General features: G+C 38.0%; 1 protein-coding gene across 6 annotated transcripts in view; it reads right to left on the bottom strand.

The window, feature by feature from the left end:
• Positions 1 to 23970, bottom strand: part of LOC120425965 (protein NEL-like) — a 168035-nt gene that overhangs the window by 7209 nt on the left and 136856 nt on the right. For 5 of the 6 annotated variants that reach the window (XM_039590612.2, XM_039590614.2, XM_039590616.2 and 2 more), the window contains 6 exons: positions 20948 to 21124; positions 19701 to 19820; positions 11428 to 11688; positions 11100 to 11265; positions 10488 to 11031; positions 3318 to 3563 (listed from right to left, as the gene is read on the bottom strand). In XM_039590612.2, coding sequence (XP_039446546.1) covers positions 3318 to 3563; positions 10488 to 11031; positions 11100 to 11265; positions 11428 to 11688; positions 19701 to 19820; positions 20948 to 21124 — 1514 coding nt within the window. Of the gene's footprint in view, positions 1 to 3317; positions 3564 to 10487; positions 11032 to 11099; positions 11266 to 11427; positions 11689 to 12135; positions 12247 to 19700; positions 19821 to 20947; positions 21125 to 23970 lie in introns of all 6 variants that reach the window. The other variant, XM_039590613.2, reaches the window with a different exon arrangement.

Below are 23970 nucleotides of genomic sequence, written 5' to 3'. Positions count from 1 at the left end.
CTTTGTGGAAACCATGGAAACACACCAGAGGCAATTTTTATTTTTGTTTTCAATTTTAAATGATTTTCAGAGCAATTGTTTCATTTTGAAAAACAAGCCAAAGTTGTTATCTTTCCGAAAAAATAACAAGTAATTCCAAAATGTCAAAACAAAAAATGTTTCAAAATCAAACTACTTCAGTTGTGGCTATTACATTTGAGCAGTTCTCTCAGATTTCGGTCATTCGATTTTTTTTGTATTTTTTAATCCGACTGAAACTTTTTTGGTGCCTTCGGTAAGCCCAAAGAAAACATTTTGCATCATTAGTTTGTCCATATAATTTTCCATACAAATTTGGCAGCTGTTCATACAAAAATGATGTATGCAAATTCAAAAATCTGTATCTTTTGAAGGAATTTTTTGATCGATTTGGTGTCTTCGGCAAAGTTGTAGGTATGGATAAGGACTACACTGAAAAAAAAAATGATACACGGTAAAGAAATTTTGGTGATTTTTTATTTAACTTTTTGTCACTAAAACTTGATTTGCAACAAAACACTATTTTGATTTTTTTATATGTTTTAGAGGACATCAGATGCCAACTTTTCAGAAATTTCCAGGTTGTGCAAAAAATCTTTGAGCGAGTTATGAATTTTTGAATCAAAACTGTTTTTTTCAAAAAATTGAAAAATTGGTCGCAAAAATGTTTCAACTTCATTTTTTGATGTAAAATCAAATTTGCAATTAAAAAGTACTTTAGTGAAATTTTGATAAAGTGTACCGTTTTCAAGTTAAATCCATTTTTAGATGACTTTTTTGAATGTAGTCGAAGTTTTTCATTTTTTTACATTAGTGCACATGCTTGCTCACCTTTGAAAAAAAAATATTTTTGAAAAGCTGAGAAAATTCTCTATATTTTGCTTAATTGGACTTTGTTTATACGACCTTTAGTTGCTGAGATATTGCCATGCAAAGGTTAAAAACAGGAAAATTGATTTTTTCTAAGTCCCACCCAAACAACACAACATTTTCTAAAGTCGATATCTCAGCAATTAATGATTCGATTTTAAATGTTAAAATATGAAACATTCGTGAAATTTTTCGACCTTTTCGAAAATGTTTTTTTTTTATTTTTTAAACAAAGACTAACATTTCAAAAGGGCCAAACATTCAATATTACGCCCTTTTAAAATGTTAGTCTTGGTTTAAAAATTTTGAAAATATTTTTTTCGAAAAGATCGGAAAATTTCACGAATGTTTCATATTTTAACATTGAAAATCGGACCATTAATTGCTGAGATATCGACATTAGAAAATGGTGTGTTGTTTGGGTGGGACTTAGAAAACATCAATTTTCCTGATTTTAAACCTTTGCATGGCAATATCTCAGCAACTAAGGGTCGTATCAACAAAGTTCAAAAGTGCAAAATATGGAGAATTTTCTCAGCTTTTCAAAAATATTTTTTTCAAAGTTGGCCAAACAAGTGCACTAATTTAAAAAAAAATCCCTTCTCCACAGACACAGTATTCATTTGTATGGACAGCTGCCAAAATTGTATGAAGATAATTTTATTGCACGATATAAAATTTTATGAAAAGTACTGTTTGATAACAAATTGATTTTGCATCTAAATTCGTTCTTCGATTCGTTCCACGACTTTTAAAAATATGATTTTTCGAAAAATTGGCAACACTGCAAATGTGAACAACTTGGCCATAGCGGAAAGATGCAATTTGTTGTCACCTAAAGCATCAAAAAATTGAGAACTTTGAAAATGAGTATTTTGTATAAAAAGTCGAATTAAAAAAATGGGTATTTTTAAGAATGTAAATCTGTTTTTATCTTAGAAGTCCTAAGACCTAAGCCTACAACTTTGCCGAAGATACGATTGATACGAAAATCCGTTGAAATAATGACTTTCACTTAATCCGCTCAGTAGACATCAAATGAAAACAAATCCCAACCATTTAGGCAAAATCCGATCATGAACTTCACTTCTCGTGCTCTAAATCATCCTAATCAAAGGCTTGCACAGTGCTTGCAAATCTCGCTAGCAATTTTCCACTCTAATCCAAATATAAGTAACTTTAATTGCAGCTTTAACATACACAGACACACACACACACACACACACACATTAGCCTGCCTCAACTGAAGCCATATTTCAAAGGTGCTGAGAGAAAAAATCACCACACTGCCAATTGAACATGTCCAATTCATTTCAGTCGGGTCGAGCGCGTTCAAGAGTGAAATAAAATTGCCGGGATAAAAGCTTTTAATTACGGTAATTAATAATTCTGAAAACGGTTGAAGTGGAGGGCGGAGCGGGAGGCTCCGAATGGCATATGCGGCACTTGTGGCTTTGAGCAGTATGAGTGTGAAAAAAATGCACATGTGAGGTGCGAAAAATTTATTTTGTTATTAGTTTTTTTATGTGACAAAAAGGTAAACATTCATGATCAAATTTTGCTTTACGGGTTTTATCTGCGTGTATTTGGGTTCAGTAGGCGAGGTACACGCAAAACGGATCTTCACGAAATTCTGTTTTATTCAATCATGTTTCGCGAAGTATAATTTTGTGTGTATGAACGCCGGAAAGGCAACAACAAAACGAAAAGTCGTATGTAGAGAGAAAGAAAAAGTGGAAAAAGAAAATTTATTTGCTAGCAATAAAATGCATTTTTATGTTTATTTTTTATGCTGAACCGAACAACGACGAAACGGAAATTGCATTTTGCAACCGATTGGAACAAAAACAGAAGAAGGAAACAAAAAAAAAAATAATTACACGGAAATTATTAGCGAAAGGCGGCGCTTTTAGCGGTACTCGATCGATTGTGTTAATCCGAATTCCACCTAATGGCATAATTAATATTTGAAAATGGCAAATTAGTCGAAAGCTTGAAAGCGAAATTAACGCAGAGCGGGAAAACGAGCTGTTCCGGTACACACGCTTAATTGGACATGCCTTTATCGTGTAGTTTTTTGTTGTTTAGTTTAGTTTGGATGAGTGTTATGAATTTTTGGTGGGGATTAGTCGATCAATTGGTTGTGTTTTTTTTAGTTTCAAACAAAACAGCGACAACATAATGAAACCGGCAGAGCAACTGAATCGGATTATACAGTTTTTTTTTCGAGAAATGCCAAAAAATAACAGCGAACTTGTTTGAACGAGTCTGTTCTAGCTTGTATCCTAACTATTCTAGTGTTTTCAAGAGTAAAGTTTTCGTAGAAAATTTAAAGACGAACGCGAATTGGGTTTGTGTAGTTTGGTAAACTTAACCTAAAAAACAAAAAAAAAAAAAGAAAAAAAAACTCAAGAAACGACTCAACTCACCTTGCAGGAGCAGGTGGCGCACTCTCTGGACGGGTACTTGAACGTCTGTCCAGAGGCGTAGATGTGCTGCTCGTACAGGCACGGCAAGCTCGCGCCACTGCCGCCGCCACCGATGGTCGCCGTTGCGTTCTCCAGGCCGCACATGTCGTCCGGACACCGCGGGCAGCAGTCGCCCCGCCCCATCGGCAGCGGGTTATCACAAGTCAGCGGCGGACACTCGAGCCTCCAGCAGTCGAATTCACCGTACTGGAAAGAGGAAGGGAGAGAGAGAGAGAGATTGTAGAGTTGAAAACAAGTTTTCTTTTTATGATTGAAAATTATGTATCTCGACATTATTTAAGTTGATGTTAGTAAATGCTTCATTTTCGCCAAGGTATGATAGATTTGGGCTTCCTGAACACGCTCCAATTGCCTCAAAAATCAAGCCTTCGGACACCTAGTTTCGAATATGAATATTTATTTCGGCGATAAATGCTATGGAATAATCTTAAACTACCATGCGCACCCACGTGTTTCTGTGGAGTAGCAAAAATAAGGGGGTACGCATGGTTGCTCAAGATAATTTCATAGCATTTATACCCGAAATTTACAATTTTATATTCTGGCAGGAAGTTCACAAAAATTTTATTGGCAAAACTTGATTTAAAATTTGTAGAAATAGAAAAAGAAACATATAAGTTTGAAAATTGCTCTTACTGTTTCAGAGCAGAAAATAACAACACTTAAGTTTTATTTAATGTTTAATGTTTAATGTTCATTGTTTTTTCTTCTCTTTAACAACCTCAGTCAAATAACCAACAACTCAATAAAGAAGAACTATTTTCATGGATTCTGTTATCAAGTTTTAGGCATTCTGCAATAATTTTCTACATAAATATTTTTATCTTCGGCAATGTTGTAGGTATTGCTTTGGACTTCTCAGTACAAACAATTACACTCTAAAGGGACCATCCATAAACCACGTGGACACTTTTTTGGGATTCTGTTACCCGTGGTTTATGGATGGTCCCAAAAGAAAATTGAAAAAAATGGATAGCGCAAAATTACATTTTTGGAAAATATAATTTTTAGGTAAGTTTTAGATGACAAAAAATTACATTTTTTGAGTTATGGCAATAGTTTGACAAAATTCATTTGACCAGTTTTTCGGAAAAATCGTGATTTTTTTTACAAAGTTAGTTAGGTCATGACTTTTACATGTTAAAATTGTCTAAACATTTTTTAGAGGATATTACTCAAAAACATTACACTAAATTGACATTTATGTAGATACTGAAATGATTTTTTTTAAATGTTTTTTTTGCACAATCATTTTTTTTAGCCAAAATTCAAAATTTACAAAAGTGCATCAATTTTTTTCTGAGATTTCATGAAGAGATCTAAACATTCAACGATTGCGATGGCTTATTTTCTAGGACAAACAGTGCCGATTTTTGATTAAATTTCAGCCAATTCTTATCGGCTCCTTTTTTTTTTAAAAAACTTCAAAACTTTTCTTCATGTTTTTTACATTTTATGTTTTTATATGATATTTTTTTGAAAAATAAATTAGAAATACATATTAACTATTTCGTATGTTTTTGGTTCAATATTTTAAGGCATTAAAACATTTTGATTATCTGGCAACACTTTCACGGAGTAAAGTGTTCTAATTAAAATTTTGAGAGCACAACAATTCGATGCTTCAAAATTCCCTTTTTCATTGTTTTTTGAAATTTTCTTGGGGACAAAACTTGCAAATTTTGGGTGGGAAACATTAGTGAAATTTTCCGAATCTTTCCGACAAAATATCTTCAAGATTTCAAAACTTTGCTGATCAGATCTTTAAAATTTCGCTCAAAAAAATCTTTTTCATTTTTTTTTATTTTTTATTATAATGAAACTTCGTCCATTGAATCACAATAAGTCATTTTGTTTTCAATATAAGTTACCAAGATATGAACACTTTAAAAATCAACTTTCCTGTTTGTTTTATTTTATTCGATAAAATACAGATACGACGAAAAAAACACTCAGCAACCAGGGCAATCTTCAATAATTCTTAGACGAAATTTCAGGTTTTTTTCTGATCTTTTAAACTTTTTTGAAATAATCACTCATGAGCAGTTTCTATTGGCAACGTTTAAAAAATAAAACGAAAAAATTATAAATTTTTAATTAAAATCGAACATTAAGTGGCCATAACCTAAAACGGTGCACTTAAAAAAAAAAAAATATGTATAGTTAATTTCGATTGCAAATGCTTAGATTTTTTTCAAATAAAATTGGAGGTATAATTTTTGGCCGTTCTTCTTTATTGCTCAAATTTGCAAGTTTGTTTCCCCCAAATTAAAATAAAAGAATAATAAATTAAAAATACGTATTTTGAATTATCGATCTTTTGTTAAAAAAGTTAATTTAAAAATCTTCTTCTTTTTTGTGAACCTTTTTGTTGAACTATTCAATATCCACAGCTTCTCGGAAGACACTTAATCGATTAGAAAATTCTTCCAAAAGATTTTCGAATATTTACGTACCATTTTTGTATGGCCAGTGAGGTGGCAACGAACAGTGCAAATTTAGGAAAATCCTCGGGGATTCCCTCTGGCTTGATTCCTTAGGCAAAGTTAAGCATCTGTGCCAAATTTTAACCCAATTGATTACAGTTAAACCTCGTATAAGAGCGCCTCGCATATGCAACTTTGCATATACGAGTCATTCCACCTGATTCGGTTTTGTCGCAAGAGTTGCATATGCGAGGTACAAGGCTTATGGGATTTTGGCTATATGGGAGACATGGGCTATATTTTTATAAAAAATCAACTAAACTATACAAATTTATAGTGTTTTGGAATCGTTATGAAGTCAGCTTTACAGCTACACCAAATTTACATGGTTTACGATGTTCTAGGTCATCCGAAACTTCGTCAAGTTAAGGCCTATGTGTTCAACGCCGTACAAGTATGAGGTAGGCGATTTGACTGTGGTTTTTGACCACAGGTCATATCCGGATAACCTCAGGGAGGTTCAGGGACCGATATGTCTACCGATATGTGGTGATGTTCTGGGTCTTCTGTAGAGTCCCGGGAGGTACGTCCGATGGGTCTACCGCCGTAACACGGCAGAGGTCGGTGGTTTTTGACCTCAGATCATATCCGGATAGCCTCAGGGAGGTTCAGGGACTAGTCTACCGGTATGTGGTGATGTTCTGGATCTTATGTAGAGTCCCGGGAGGTACGACCGACGGGTCTACCGCCGTAACACGGCAGAGGTCGGTGTTTTTTGACCTCAGATCATATCCAGATAGCCTCAGGGAGGTTCAGGGACTAGTCTACCGATATGTGGAAATGTTCTGGGTCTTCTGTGGAGTCCCGAGAGCTACGCCTGAAGGGTCTACCGCCGTAATAAGGCAGAGGTCGATGGTTTTTGGCCTTCCCTAGTAACATTTTTAAACTTACAGGTTTTATCATGGTTCTGAAAACCCTCATACGGCCTAAATAGGCTTTTATGGCCTACTTAAAACCTAAAATGTTACTAGGGTTAGATTATATCCAGATAGACTCAGGGAGGTTCAGGGACTAGTCTACCGATATGTGGAGATGTTTTGGGTCTCCTGTAAAGTCCCGGGAGTCACGGCCGAAGGGTCTACCACCGTAACAAGATATAGGTCGATGGTTTTTGATCTCAGATCATATCCGAATAGCCTCAGGGCCGTTACTTCCGGGACTCTACAGAAGACCCAAAAGATCATAACACATCGGTAGACTAGTCCCTGAACCGTCCTGAGGCTATCCGGATATGATCTAAGATCAAAATCCAGTGACCTCTGCCTTATTTCGGTGGTAGACCCATTGACCGTAACTCCTGGGACTCTACAGAAGACCCAGAACATCACCACACATCGGTAGACTAGTCCCTCAATCTCCCTGAGGCTATCTGGATATGATCTTAGGTCAAAATCCTCCGACCTCTGCCATGCTACGGTGGTAGACCCATTGACCGTAATTCCTGGGACTCTACAGAAGACCCAGAACATCACCACATATCGGTAGACTAGTCCATGAACCTTTCTGAGGCTATCCGGATATGATCTGAGGTCAAAATCCACCGACTTTTACCTTGTTACGGTGGTAGACCCATTGACCGTAGCTCCCAGGACTTTACAGAAGACCCAGCACATTACCAGAAGTCGGTAGACTAGTCCCTGAATCACCCTGAGGTTATCTGGATATGATCTGAAGTCAAAAATCTCCGACCTCTATCTTGTTATGGAGGTAGACCCATCGGCCGTAATTAGCGGGACTCTACGGGAGACCCAGAACATCACCACATATCTGTAGACTAGTCCCTGAACCTCCCTGAGGCTATCCGTATATGATCTGAGGTCAAAATCCACCGACCTCTGCCTTATTACGGCGGTAGACCCATTGACCGTAGCTCTAGGGACTTTACAGAAGACCCAGCACATTACCAGAAATCGGTAGACTAGTCCCTTAACCTCCCTGAGGCTATCCGTATATGAACTGAGGTCGAAAACCTCCGACCTCTATCTTGTTGCGGTGGTAGAGCCATCGGCCGTTACTCCTGGGACTCTACAGAAGACCCAAAAAATGACCACACATCGGTAGACTAGTCCCTGAACCACCCTGAGGCTATCCGAATATGATCTGAGGTCAAAAACTTCTGACCTGTATCTTGTTACGACGGTAGACCCATCGGACGTACCTTCAGGGACTCTACAGAAGACCCAGAACATCACCACATATCGGTAGACTAGTCCCTGAACCTCCCTGAGGCTATCTGGATATTATCTAAGGTCAAAAACCATCGACCTCTGCTTTGTTACGGCGGTAGACCCATCGGCCGTAGCTCCCGGGACTCTACAGGAGACCCAGAACATCACCACATATCGGTAGACTAGTCCCTGAACCTCCCTGAGGCTATCCGGATATGATCAGAGGTCAAAAACCACCGACCTTTGCCTTGTTACGGCGGTAGACCCTTCAGGTGTAGCTCTCGGGACTCCACAGAAGACTCAGAACATCACCACATATCGGTAGACTAGTCCCTGAACCTCCCTGAGGCTATCCGGAAATGATCTAAGATCAAAATCCAGTGACCTCTGCCTTATTTCGGTGGTAGACCCATCGGTCGTACCTCCCGGGACTCTACAGAAGACCCAGAACATCACCACATACCGGTAGACTAGTCCCTGAACCTCCCTGAGGCTATCCGGATATGATCTGAGGTCTAAAACTACCGACCTCTGCCGTGTTACGGCGGTAGACCCATCGGACGTACCATCAGGGACTCTACAGAAGACCCAGAACATCACCACATATCGGTAGACATATCGGTCCCTGAACCTCCCTGAGGTTATCCGGATATGACCTGTGGTCAAAAACCACAGTCAAATCGCCTACCTCATACTTGTACGGCGTTGAACACATAGGCCTTAACTTGACGAAGTTTCGGATGACCTAGAACATCGTAAACCATGTAAATTTGGCTGACTTCATAACGATTCCAAAACACTATAAATTTGTATAGTTTAGTTGATTTTTTATAAAAATATAGCCCATGTCTCCCATATAGCCAAAATCCCATAAGCCCTGTACCTCGCATATGCGTGCTTCGCATAAGAAACCCCCATATGAGGTGCATATGCGAGGTTTAACTGTATATCTTTTTGTTATATCCACATATTGAATCTTCCGCATAGTCGCCATATTGGCCTTATCTTGAATATCTCGCCTCTTTTAGGGAATCCGGCTAAGTGACCGCGATATTCGGACTAGATTTAGTCTAGAACCATTAAAAGCTGGCCTGTTACTAGATTTACCGTTCGACACACCATTTTGGACTTTTGTGCCTTGACTATTATGGTTTAGGGGTCCCTCTTGAGCGTTGAAGTTTGTTTAGGAATTTTCGAAGAAAGGTGTGGAGATAGGCAAATATTCCAATTTTTACCAGAGTGTGGTGTTAGTTTTGTCAAAATTTCGTTAAATTAAATTTGAGCAATTCTCTACCAAAACCGGAAATGAATTGGAGATATGGTCATTAGAAAATGGTGGGTTGTTTTGGTGAGATTAAGAAAACTTCAATTTTCGTGTTTCTTTTTCTTAAAGCGGCTCTATCTCAGCAACCCGAGGTCCAATCTTCAATGTCTTTTTGACAATTTTAAAGCAAATTTTCTGAACTTTTCAAAAAAAATATTTTTAGAAACGGTCACTCATGGTCACTATTTTTAAAAATTGAAAAACTGCAAATATTTCGCTAAAATCAAACTTTCAGTGGCTATATCTTGAAAACGGAGCCCTTTATCAAAAAATCTGTAGAGTACTTTTCGATGGCAAATTCAATTTTGCATTAAAAAATAATGTCAAACTTGTTCAAACATATCAAAAAATCTCGAAAATTAAAAAATACGTATTTTGGGAAATTGAGTTTTAGTGAAAAAAAAGTTGATTAAAAAATCTGCAAATTTTTTTTCCTTGTACCTATTTTTTCTCAAAAGTCCTCAACAATACCTACAACTTTGCCCAAGACAGCTAATTGATCAGAAAATTCACTTAAAAGTTAGAGCTGTTTGAATATTTACATACAATTTTTGTATGGACAGAAGCCAAAATTGTATGGAGACTTGTATGGATGAACCAATGACGCAAAATAGCTTATTTGGTCATAGGGGAGGCCCCCACAAAGTTTAAGTCAAATCAAAAAATACCAAAAATAAAAATGGTCGAAATCGGCCGATTTCGTAGAGAGTTGCTCACTTAACGCTCTGATATTTTGTTGAAGAGTTCAAAGCGATCCGAGTTGATCCTGATAAGTTATTAGCGATTAAAAAAACCTTAACCTGCTTAACATTGGCACAGATGCTTAATTTTGACTAAGAAATCGAGCCGGGGGGTATCCCTAACATATTTTTTTGTTGTCACCCTAGTGGTCAGCTGTCAAAATTGTATGGATACTTGTATAGGTGAACCAATAACCAAAATTGCTTCCTTGGCCAAAGGAAAGGCCCCTACATAGATTGAGCCAGATAAAAAATGACAAATATAATCTATTTCAAGAATTCGGGAACAATAGCTCATATTCAAAATGCTATTTTGGATAGTTTTATATCCGTATCATGAGAATTTAAAGAAATTTGAGAATTGATAGGGTTGTCCTGCTTCGATCACTTACCAGACACTCGCACGTCTGGCACTGGTAAATCCACTGCTCGCCGCTGCGGAACGTCACGTGCTTCAGCTCCTGGTGCTGGCAGGACTCTTTGGGATCGCACTGCGGACAGCAGAGGTCCCGCGCTCCGCTGCCCCGCTCCTGCCACCGCGAGCAGTTGCACGGTGGCTCCACGCAGCTGATGACCCCCCGCGAACAGGTGCACACCTTGCACGGCTGGTTCCGGGGCGAGATCTGGCCGCCGTCCGGGATCTCGCTGTCCTCGAACATACAACTTAACCTACAGTTGGACGCGGCACCGGGCCGGACGGTTGCCGCAACCGTCGCCACCACTGACCGTGACGACCCGCTACTACTGCTGCTGGCGTCCGCGATGGCCGCCGCGGCCGCTTCCGACGCCGACGTCGGGCAGACACACTCAAAGTGTCCCTGCGTGTTGACGCACCGGGCCGTCGGGTGACAGCTGTGCGTGTTCAGATAGCACTCGTCTATATCTACACAATCTTTTCCTTTGGTTTCAAATCCAGGCTTGCATTTGCAATAGTACCTGCGAAGGAGGAGAGAGTTCGGGAGGTTAGGATCATGAAGACGGCGGTCAACCTAGTGAAGTCTTACCATCCTGGCATGTTAACACAGTTCGTTGTCTCCTTACACCGGTGCACCCCGGTCGCACACTCGTCCAGGTCCTTCTCGCAGGACTCGCCGACGTAGCCGGCCCGGCACGTACACACCCCAGGCGCCCGGCACTCACCCCCGTTCAGACAGGTTTGATTGCAGACCGCTGGAAGTGGAGGATTCGTATTATATCAGTAATAAGTCAATAGTCCAAAGTCACATGTTGGAGGTCAACCGTTAAACATCTAAAGTTAAAGGTCGATAGCTGAAGGACGTCAATCAGAAGTCAACAGTAGCAGGTCTCCCGCAACTCCGTCAAGATACTCACGCTTGCAGTCGTACCCGTCGCCCTCGTAGCCCGGCTGGCAGCGACAGTGGTACGAGCCGGCCGTGTTGCTGCAGTCCGCGTGCTCGTGGCAGCTGTGCTCGCCGGACTTGCACTCGTCCACCTCGACGCAGTTGAACTTGTCCAGCCGCCGGTAGCCGGCCACGCACTCGCACACGTACGAGCCGAACGTGTTGACGCACCGCGTGTTCAGATGGCAGTGATTACCATTAAGACCACCTTGCTGAGCGCACTCGTCAATGTCTGGGACGAAAGATCGAGATTAGTACGGCGAATTTTGCTCGAGTTTTGGCGCGCAAATTCGACGGGGAGGACTCGATTCTGGCCGCCGCTACAATCTTGCTCCAAATCGCTTCCAGCTGTCGATGTCGATGAGCACGGCTCGATGTTTTGGGACAGCCAGAATCTTGTCCAACGGCAAACTTGCGCGCCAAAACTGTCTTTCGGTGATGATTGGTGTATGGGAAATGGGGCGGATTTTCGGTTGTTAGTGGCGAAACACGTTATTTTGGATGGAAGAAGATTCATACAGAACGTAGAAAAAAACTTTTTTTTCTGTTCGGAAATTTCCTGTCGCGCTGTCAGTGGGTTAGACAACTTGTTAGAAAAAAAAATAACATCAACAGGAATGAGATTAAAGAGAAAAATATTAAAACTAAAAAAAACTAAAACGCATTCATATATCTTCACCTTCTTTCGACTGAACCACTTCGTTTTTCTGTGTTTTTGAGTGTTTATTTTTGTGATGTTGACGTCTACCGTGCGTACGCCGTCGTCGTACTTTGCGCCTATGTGGAGTATCTAAATTATTGAATTATTTATTGAATTTTCTTAATTTATTGGGTATTTTCGAGCGCGTTGGCAGAGATCGAGACCCGGCTGCTGCATCTCAAGCTGCTTTTTTTAATTAATAATTTTCGCGCGCTTTTATCGTTTTGCAACTGTCACATTGTGGCACGTGTTTACGTGCTGGGAGTGGAGAGGAACGACGAGTTGACCGCGCAAATTTAATAAATGCTGTGGAAAAAGATGAATAATTTTGGAGTCGGCAAATGAGCCCCCTGTGGGGGGTTCCGAAAACATTAATACACGAGATCGTGGCGATGTATTTATGGTAAATCGAATAAATTAGTGCCAAAAAAAAAATCGCGTGGCGGCGCCACCGACCGCCTTTGGCGGATCATTTTTGGCAACCGCACACTTGGCCGGTGTGAACGAAAGTGATGATGGTGAGGTGTGAAATCGGGTTTGTGAGTTTTTTCTTCTTTCATGTTCGTTTTTCAAACGAGAACAGCTTGTTTACAGACTTGTAAAATGTTGGAGCAAATGTGGATGGTTTTCTTGATTACAAATGGGTCGTTCGGGGGAAGTTAAGTGTCCATTTTGGTCAAACATTTATCAACTTTTAAAGAAGCTGGAAAAAAATACTCGAAAAATGGGATCGCACAAACGTGAAAAGTGTTTTATGACATTTGGACACGCAAAGAAAACCCTTATCCTTAAATTTTAGGGGCTTGTTTTGAGGCCCAAAAGGCAACTTTGTTCTGGTTTTATTTGATCATTTTTTAAAATTTCCGTACACTTTACAAGATCTTTATTATTTTTCTATTTTATTTTAAAAACTCATAATTGATTTTCAAATTTTGTAATGTATCCCCTGGTGAAATAAAAAAAAACATAGTTTTAATTATCTAACGGGTAATTTCATACAAAAAAGTGTTCTATGGAAAAAAATTGATCAAAGGTCTTTATTCTTTATTCTGGCTTTTGAACGTTGGTTTAACCCTTTTAGGCCTGATGGGACTCAATAATCTAAATTGTATAAACTAGCATATAATTTTCGTATAGTCATAAGAATAATTTTTCCATCATTATCTAAAAAAATATTTAAAAATCAGGCCTGATAGGGTTAAAGCCTAATCTTTCTTAAAAATTGAAATCTCAAAGTATTTTTTTTAATTATTGATCGAAGAAAATCTAAAATTTAAAGATCATGATTGCATTAGTAGTTTTGTCATTTTTTTAGGTTTAGAAAGCATCAGGGAAGGAAATTACCTAACATGTTTTTTTGCAGTTGAGATTAGCTACAAAAATCATTAAAATTCTTTCAACATTGTTTGAAATATTTTACAAAATTTAATGCGTATCAAAATGCTCACAAACTGCTTACAACCATAAAAATAACTATTTGAGAAATGGTGAAATTCCTAAAATTTAATCACAAAACTGAAGGTCTTTTTTTCAAATGGTTTTCTTCTATTCGGGACGTTATACATCAGGGGTGCCCAACCTTTTGGCCCTGCGGGCCAGATCTGATTTTCCTGAAACAGTGGCGGGCCGGAATTAATATTTGATAAAAGTTGAAAAGGTAAACACATTTTTTTCATTTTTTTATGATTGGGTTCTTTAAAAGCAAATACATAAAAGAACTAGTGTTGCAAATATGATTCATATATCTTGATTTTAAAAATGAAAAACAAACAACATTGAAACATTTGTTTATTTGACATATTTAATTTTTGCTTGTTCAAAATTTTATAGATATTGTTTTTGACGATTGTATTTAAATACCTTGATATATTTTTTTTTATAAAAAAAAAACATTTAAATTTCAATGATCGTTGCAAGTTTTTGAAGTTTTTGATACATTGTTCAATATTTTAAAAATATTTCCAGCGATCTATTTTCAGTGTGAATAATTTGATTTTCAAGCTTTAAAAAAAACTTTATCACTAAAAAGTTGTTCTGGAAAAATACATTAGTTTTGCATACTTATTTATTTAAAAAAAAAGAAAAAAAAACTTCATATTGAAGTTAACACAGTCAAAACTAAAAGAAACAACATTTAGTCTCTTTTTGTAAATTTTAAGACAACAATCCAAGTTTTTTCATAAATTTAACAATTTTACGAAATGGATATTTTTTTTCCTGCACATTTTTTTCAGTTAAAAAATATCTAATCTAATCTATTCTAATCTAATCGAATACAAGCGCAGCCAGTCCGAAGAAAGCATCCGGGAAGAACTTATGGTTAGATTACGCCTCAAGTTCCTTCTCGGCATTATTAATGATGGAGTACTTTCGAAAACCCCCGAAGTGTATTACACTCATTAAAGCGGCCCGGCCTACTGCGTTGCATTAACCGCAGAGACAGATTCTATGAACGGAGATTTTTTTTCAGTAAAAATTATCATTATAAAAATTATAAGAATTTATTTCAAACATGAAGAATGTTCTTATAATATGTAAAAATTTGATCTTAAGCTTATTTTTTAAATTCAGACAATAATTTTATTTATTTAATACTTCATGAACAGCCTTAAGGGCCGGTCATAGAAATATTTTAAAAAGCCGTCGCGGGCCGGATGAAATGGCTTCACGGGCCAGATCCGGCCCGCGGGCCGGACGTTGGGCAGGCCTTTTATACATATATGGCATCCAAACGTGACAAGTGTTTCCCAGTTCTGTGATATTTAGAAACTTTTTTGAATTGCGATCTTGCTTATCAGAGCTTTAGAGGTATTGTTCAAAAACTCTGAAAATCCTTTTCTATGTTATACATATTGAAAAATCAGTGACTGAAGACCACTGCAGTTACATTGCTACTATGAATCCTTCCATTTGATTAATCAAGCGAACCACGGACTTTGATTTTAATAAATTCTCAGTCAATGATCGATACTAATTTGACACTTGGTCTAGTGACCACCAACCTTCAAATCCGGTCCACCAAATTAAGTTTCACCACGCTCCAGTGGCAATTTATTTCGCACATTCATTTGCTTGTCCCTTCTTTTCTCTCTCTCGAGGATTTCCCGATGATTTTTCGTCAAATTAATATCCCCCCGTATATTCCGTGCCCCACGGCTAATTGAGCCGCCTCATTAATCTGGTCCGACCGGCGCGGTGTTGTGTCGTGGCCAGTTTGGTGTCAACGCGTGGTGGTCCCCGGCCGGCCTGTGTGGAAAATTTCACGTCTGGCGTTTGCCAAAAAATCTTCTTCGGAATATTTCTTCTTGTTTTCCTGCAAGATCACCTTAATCCGTTGCTGGCCGGTTGCAATCTGGTGACAAATGTGGATGTTTATTTGCGAGTATTATTAAGAGATTATTTCGGAAACGTGTCGCGGCGGCGGCCACGTCTGGCGTGGGAATTCGTCGGGGCGACGACGGCGCGCTTTGTTGGCGGTGCGGTTGTTGCGTCTTTCGTGGGATGGCCAGGAGACGGCCTGTGGCGCGAGATCTAATTAGGGAAGGCGATATGCAAATGTTTGGCGGCAAGATTTGGACACAATGCATTTGGTTTTGAGCTTTAGTGCTCAATTTGGAGCGAAAGCATTTCTTTAATTTGACTAAATGTGGGTTGTTCCTTAAAAGGAAATCTTTACCAATTGAGATCCAAACCGTTAAATTTTCTTAATAGTTGGTCAGTTTGAAAGCTATGATGAAAAATCCTAAGGCTAACTATAACCTAAGTAGTGTGATTCGCGGGAAACGATTTTTAAAACTGTAATCTTTACACGGATAGAAATTGGCAAACAAATCCGGAAACGCTATGTTTTTGAATTTGAAAGCAAATCGTAATATTTTTTCAATTTTTGGAAACAATCATTTATGAATTCAAGAGCATAGTGTAACTGGATTTGCTTACAAGATTTCTATTTGTGTACTTTGTTATGCCTCAGTTAAAGCTTTCCGCATTTTAAAAATCAGGAAATTGTTTTTTTATTTCGACCAAACCTCATGAAATTTTCAGCATAAGTATTTTGGAATGTCTACTTTCAGTTGATTTTTTAAAAAACAATAGGTATCATTTCAAAGTTACAGTCGACTCTCTGGTTGTCAATATCCAAGGGACCGTCAAGGAAGAGAAGCATCAGTTTACAGAACGATGCAAAATGAAGACTCGATTGAAATTTGTTTTTTCTTGCTGACCAGCTATAGGAGAGAATCATGGTAACGTCCATCAAACAAAAACAAATAAATGTCAAACACCCTTCAAAGCTTCGTTTCTCAAAGAAAAATGTCTATGCAAGCCATGAGAAAGTAAAATTATTGACAACCAGAATAGATATTTAAAGCAAATAGAATCCAAGCGACCGTCGAGGAAGAGATCCTTCAAGCAAGAGAAAATATCAAGGAATAAAGACAATCGAAGTATGCAGTTTGAAGGGACTGAAGAAATCATCGGTTCATGGAGCATTATTGATATCGAGAAAATCGACAGCCAGAGAGTCGACTGTATTGACATTTTCGTAAAAAATACGATTTTGACCCACTCTTACTATTTTAACGATATCTCCAAAAATATTGACAGGTCAACTTTAAATTTTGAGCACTTAATCTTGAGACTGTTTCTTAATATTATCCAAAATTTCAGCCAAATTAATTTACAACAAGAAAAAGTTTCAATGGTTTGAATTTTTTAAGGGTCACGCCAATCTGTATCTCGAGAAAAAAATGGTCGCTCTACAGCATTGCTTGGCGTTCTACCAGCGTGAAGTAGGTCTAAGATGTCAAATTAAGAAGTTCAATTTTTGAGTGATTTTATAGCCTTTCCTCGGTAAGATGAGGAAAGCAAAACAAATTTCGAATATTTCTTTTCAAAAATACGCAATTTCGTAAAAATATGAATTTAAAAAAATGCTGGTACTAATGAAATCAATGAAAATTTTTCAATCATTTGATATTCATAAACATACAATTTTAGTATTTTTTTCCAAAATACGTAGTGTTCTGAAAATCTTGAGTATTAAAATTGCTATCACCATCGATATCTATGAGAATTTTCGATCATTTGATACCCATAATGCAAAAATATCAAATTAGGTATCTTTATCAAAAATACGTTATTGTGAAAATTTTGAATACCGTCAGTGGGGGTGACTATGGGTCAAAAAACGATACACCTCTCGTATTTTCTTAATAACAAAAACAATTTAAATAACATCGAAAATCTTGCAACGTAGATTTGTTCTAAGATAGTTTACTAACATTTTCCCAAAATATGGTGGATTTTGATGAACACTACCTTAAATGCCAACTGTTTGAAAATTGACCCAATCTCACCCCTTAGAGGGGGTGACATTGGGTCAAATGAAACTTAAATGATGCTCAAATACAACGATATGGTAAAAACAAGTCATCCAACAGTGTTTCTTGTTCGAGGGAATCGTATTGAAGCGCTACAATGTTTGAAGTGGAGATTTTCAAAAATTTGGGTAGTTTTCGAGCAATTCTAACAAAAATATAAGAAAAATGATTTTTCGAGAGGTCATTTTTGGCCAAAAACGTACCCCAACTTGAGACAGCTGCCAAAATAACAGGATGTGTTATAGGAACGAGATTTTTTCAGCGAAGTAATCTTAAGATGTCCCCTACACAACCCTTTCAACAGAATTCATTTTCATTGAGAAGAACCTGAGAAATGGTAAAATCCGTAAAAAATCACTTTGACCCAATCTCACCCCCCAGACCCAATGTCACCCCCACTGACGGTATTTATAAAAATGCAACTACTTCCGATATCTTTGAGAAATTTACGATTATTTTATATCTAAATTTTACAAACAACAAATTTGTGTTTTGTTTTTAGAAAATTTTGGTTATTTCTTAAATTAGTTCGAATTAATAATGTGATAGCTAAAACATATAAAAATATTTTAAAAATTGTTCTGATGAAATAGTAAATTTTGATTTCATCCTGAAATCTATTGAAACAATCATTTGAGGCTCATGAAATATTGCACTTATTGCTTGAGTGATCTCTAGATTTTTTTTCTTCAAAGAGCGTTAAAATTTCAGTTAAGTCTGAATGCATGTTATTTCTGTTAATTAACGAAAGGCATATCTAAACATTCTATGGTAATAAACGAAATCAAATGAAACCTCTAAAATAAATAAGCTTTCGAAACTATGTTCTTTTCGGAAAAATATCCTTTTTCGAGTATGATTGAAGCCTTTTATTTGCATTTTTTGTGATTTTTTTCTGAGAAATAATTTTTAATATGATGAGTTACTTCAAAAAGTCAACATTTCCACATTTCTGTTATCATTGAAGATTTCTAGATTGATGGAACTCATTTTGTTTGTTGTGGTAGAATGTAAATTTTAGTTTCAAAATTTCTTAGAATTTATAAAAGCATTTTTCCATGAAAGAAAACATAGGAATGTAGCCAATATTAACACGTGAAATATGAAGTGTTAATCCAAAAACGAAATCAAATAACCTCAAGCAAAAAATTTTCCCACAAAGTTGCTTTGCTAAGAGGGGAGACCATAATCCAAAGGGGCTAATAACTGCTTACAAGAGCAAGAGCTAGGGGGGAGACCACGTTAATGGCACCTAATTACGAACCATTTTCTCCCCATTTCAGGAGAAAGGTCCTGCCAAGGGTGGGGAGACGTTGCTCTGTTTACCACGCGCCACATACCGGCATTGTAACCGGTCTTTTGGATAGGGTGTGAAGACTGCAGAGTTGGGTGGAGATGGATTGGGGATGATGTTTTGTAAGGGGTTGGTTATTAGAATTTCTTGTTAACCCAATTTGCCCTACTTCTACGGGGTTGTAATTGTGTGTGTGAGAGAGAGAAGGATGAGGGGGTCAAAACTTTCCCATTTCGTTAATGATATTCTGTTTCTCAAAGTACCAGTTATTAGCACCGGCTTTTCGCTCCGGGTCTAAGGTAGTAGCAGCGGCAGCAGATTATGATTTTAGGATGATGATTGTGGTTTTTTAGGGTTTGGTTGGTTGGTTACAATGGTGTTGATTAGATGCAGCACCTGACCAAGTGTATTTCTGTGTATGTGTAAATGTTGTTCTGTATGTATTTGTGGTTTGTGGGTGGTGGGTTGTTGACCCACCGAGCGCCGGCAAATGATGATGAGTGTGTTTCCTGTGTGTCACCCTCTTCACCTGGTGGGGGTTATCGAATTAGTAATTGAATGTTTTCTTGACGGCGGCGCGCTGGTTCGAAGTGGTTACCTGACTGACCCCGAATTAGGTCAAGAGTTTACTCGGGATTAGATAGATGAATGCGTTTTGTTTTACTGTTGGTTAAGTCACCCTGATTAGAATCAACTTTAACACCATTTGATGTTGATGTCTGAACTTGTTTCAGTGTGTGTGTGTATTCTTGTGTATATCTGTTTTGTGTATGAACTCTCTTCCGCGGATTCGAGGGAGGTTGGATTACGATGGAATGTGGTTTATTGGAGGTTAAAAAATGCGTTTGATGATACTAAGCAGAACTTACCAGAGCATTCATACCCATCTCCGTGGAAGCCCGAGCGACAGGTACACGTGTACTTGGTGTTAAGATTAAGACACGTAGCGTTAGTATGACATGCGTGACCCTTTGAGCAATAGTCCACTCCTGATTTTGGGGTTTTTTTTTGTTGCAAATTTTGATGGATTCCAATCGGCCGAAAGTTCGTTGAACGCCCGCCCAAAGAGTTGGGTTAGTCCGTGGTGAGAGGCGGTTATTTGGCGATGTTTTATTTTAGTTTTGAAGGATTTGTTTTTTTTTTTTGGTTAGGTTTAAGCACGCACAGCCAATGTTCCACGTGGTCACGATGATGGATGATTTCAGAAGGGGGAGAAATTTCGATTGATTGAAGAGTTTTTTGGGGTAGCGCAGGCAGAGGTTTTGTTTTGTTTTTTTTCCGAAAGCAAGCAGATTTTGTAAAGAGAAGAGCAGAAATAAAGTTGAAAACGGTTAGTATTATTACAGTTTGGCGTTTATGGAAGACCCAAGAAGGTTGGATTTGTCGACATTGGGAGCAGTTTTGGGTTAGCAACCAGCAATAGGTCATACAATTAATTAAAAGCGTATTGGTGGAACGATTTTTTGGAATGATTATGTTAAGAGGTAACGTGGTAACATCTTCTAACTTAGAACATAGTTTCAAACATTAACGCAAGATTTATGCTAGGAAGAGAGAAGAAGAGAGAACAAGAAGAAACAGTAGATGTAATGTTAAAACACATTAAACCAAGTACAGTGAGACCTGATTTTGGCAAGAGCTCTCAGAACGTCTCAACAAACGTAACAAATGAACTAGACTCTAAAATGTTTGCCATCGCAACACTATCGGTTGTCTTCAACGAATTTCGTGTCGAAGGTGGCCTCCCGCAGCTCATCCTGCTCGACTTCCACAAACTGCTCGAATTCGAGCTCTTGCTCTAGCTCGCGGTTCTCATGACTATTGCTGTTGCCAACTATTCCGGAACTTGGCCCGGTTTGCTGCTCCTCGTCCTCCCCATCCTCAACCTCCCGTTCCCGGTCCGGTTGCAGCTGCAGCTGTTCTTGCAGTAGCCTCTCGTCCTCGACGTCACTGCCGCCACCAGCGTCGTCCGGGTCTTCCCGGAGCGGGTCCACGACGACCCGGAGGACGGAGGTAGAGCTGGAGGGCGTGCCGAGGTAATGGTGCCGCAGCTGGTGAGGCTGATGTGGCAGTTGTGGTTGTGGCTCTTGTTGGGACGACTGGTGGCCAACTATACCTTGACAAAATTTACAGCACTCGTCCGTCACCGACAGTTGCTGCTCCGGGGGGCACTTGAGCTCCGGACACTGCAGCATATCACACAACATATTGCCGTCTATGCACGAGCAGTTTCTACAGCCTAGGATCTGCTTATCGCCGTGTTCATAGTCTTTCTTATTAATATAACAATTTTCTGCAAGAAAAGGGTGGGGTTAGAGGAAAGAATGAATTATTAGAGCTTGCTAATTGAGAAAATTTTAATTTGCAAATTTTTAGAAATAATTTCAGGGTAATGAAGAATTAAGATTAGTTATGGGACATGGTACGATATCAGTTCTGCTAGCATTTAAAGCAGACAGCGCATTTGGAAATTTTCAAATATTTTTTTTCTCAAAGTTTTAGATTCGTTGCGAAGTTCTTGCGTCGATTGCATGTGAGACAAAAGGTTGAATCTCAAAAGGTCGAATGGAAATGTTTTATATTGCAATTCCTTCGTGAAATAACTTTTTTTTACCAAAACTAACAGAATGGAAAATGTATACCTTTCAACATTAGTGCTGAAAAGTTCCACTTTCCATCATTGAACTTTTTAGCACTCGTGTCAAAATGTAACATTTTTCAATATTTCTTGTTTTGAACGGTGAGTTTACTTAACACATGGATGTTTGACACAATTTTCTATTCAAAAAGCCTTTTTAGGAATTGCAAAAAAAGTTATAAGCAACTCGTTGCAAAACTTGATTTTTTCAGCACCCGTCGTAAACCTCGTTGAATAAATGTACAACTCGTGCGACTACTATTATGTGAAAAAGTCTAACCTCAAAAATATTTTAAAGAATTTCATTTAGTTTTATTTTATTTCTGTGATATATCGATGAGTTTTTCCGTTCCATCAACATTTTTTTTATTTTTGTATTGGTAAAAATGTGTGAGTTTTACCATTTTTCAAACATAAACACATGAGAAGAAGTCTGAATCGGAACATAATTCAATTATTTTGATATTCTTTCAATATAATTTATTCTTTTTTCTGTACCGTCATCTGGGGTGAATCGGGCCACATGGGGCGAATTGGGAAAGCTGTTTTGGCAATGTTGCAGCCTAATATTTTGATATTTTTGTGTGGTTTCTGATAGACCAGACTCAGAGCAACGAAATGTGTACATCCATTTCCAAATATGAAACTTTCAACTGCTCTGAAACGTGCTGTCCCTATTCAAACTGTTGTCCCAATTAGCCCCAGATGACGGTAACATTTTTTTCCCCCAAAATGGAAATGGAAATTGAAAATTTAGATTGCTTGACAATGTTTCAACATTTCAACGAAAAAAGCGTTGTAAGATGCATGATACACCAGTTCAGTTATTTTTCAAACATTTATTTCAAAAAATCTAAGTTTTTGCGAAAAAAAACCTTTTCTTAAAAAAATTAACATTTTTTGGACCTGTACAGCGTTTCAATCATGCTCAAAGTGATTATCAACGCAGGGAAATGCATTTTTAATTGTTTTCCGTTGAACTCAGGTCTAATTTCATTCATACAATAAAGGAAAGCTTTTTGGCATATTTCCAAATAATTTATTTCAACATTTAACATTTCGACTCTCTGAAATACTTATTTTGATAAACAATAACTTCAATTTCTGTATTCTATTGATAGAGGGATAATGGCTATTTAATATAAAGAATAAAAAATACATTTACTTACAATTTTTTTAGCTCTAAAAAAAATGATTGAAATTACAGAAACTTGGAATTAAACAACTCGACATTTTTGAAGTTGATGTCAGTAAACGCTTCGTTTTGGTCAAGGAATGGTAGATACGGGCTACCTGAACATGATTCAATCGAAGAAATGGAATTTTAGTGAACTCTCTGCCAATAAACAAATTGTAAATTTCTCGTATAAATGGTATTGAATCATCATACAATATAACAATATAATACAACCATGCGTCCCCACGTATATCTGTAGGGGTAGTAAAATACGAAAAGTGCAAATGGTTGCTTCAAGTGGGTTTTCATACCATCTATCTATAATTTAGATATAAATCTATATCTAAAATTCAATTCTTTAGAAAAAATCTGTCATACCTGGACGAAACTGAAACGTTTATACTCAACATCCATTGGTTGGTAACTTTTTCGTTTGAAACTTTTTTAGTTTGTACCCAGTTGGTTGGTCGAATTCAAACTAAAAAATGACGAACTGGCTCTTTTTACACGGCGCTCACGCACACTATCAAATGTTTGGTAGTGTGTGTGAACTCCGTGTAAAAGGGGTGTCAAGCTAAAAAGTGATGTCGTTCGTTGCTGAGTTGTGTTAATCAAGCTCCTAAATTCGCTCACGAATTTTTATAATAACTCTTTCAGTAACTTCAAATGGCAAAACAATTAGCTGAGCGTTGATGTCTTTATGCCTATGGCATTCTCCTTCGAACACGCAATTCCATCAAGATATTGTCACAAATTCCAATCCTATTAGCTGCCTCTTCATTCACATTTATCATCCGTTACAATGTTGTTACAAGCATTACGTTTGGGCAATAACTTAAGCTCAATCAATTACAATTAATTGTCCCCCGTACGCTAATTTACCCCCTTTAACAAGACCCGACATCGCAGATTGTTTCGCCAACACCTTGGCTGGTCACAGCTTTACGACAGACCACCTGCCGGTGTTCACCGGTTCACAAATCATACCATTACGACTGAAGCAGATAGATGCACCAACTGATATCGTACCATAAGTAGAACCACAGAGTCCCACTGACATTATTCCTCATTACCCTGCTGCCAAAGTCCCACTCAAGCCGGCCTCAATGCCAAAGCCATTTTCCGCAAACTCAGCAGGTCGCCACCGCGGCTTTTAATGTCTCACTTTGGCGCAAGTCGTTCCGTCGTGAATGGCCGCGCTGCTCCATTCTTCAACGCTTGATTAGCGGTGAAATGCATAGTTTGGCGCAGTCGGTAGTAATAGCGCGCGCGTTGCGTAAATGACAATTTATCGACAGGTATGGCGAACTTTCCGCCATGTTAG

Source organism: Culex pipiens, chromosome 2 (assembly GCF_016801865.2).
Source record: "Culex pipiens pallens isolate TS chromosome 2, TS_CPP_V2, whole genome shotgun sequence".
NCBI lineage: Eukaryota > Metazoa > Arthropoda > Insecta > Diptera > Culicidae > Culex > Culex pipiens.
The sequence above is the reverse complement of the archived record's forward strand: the minus strand, read 5'-3'. Positions and strand labels throughout refer to the sequence as shown.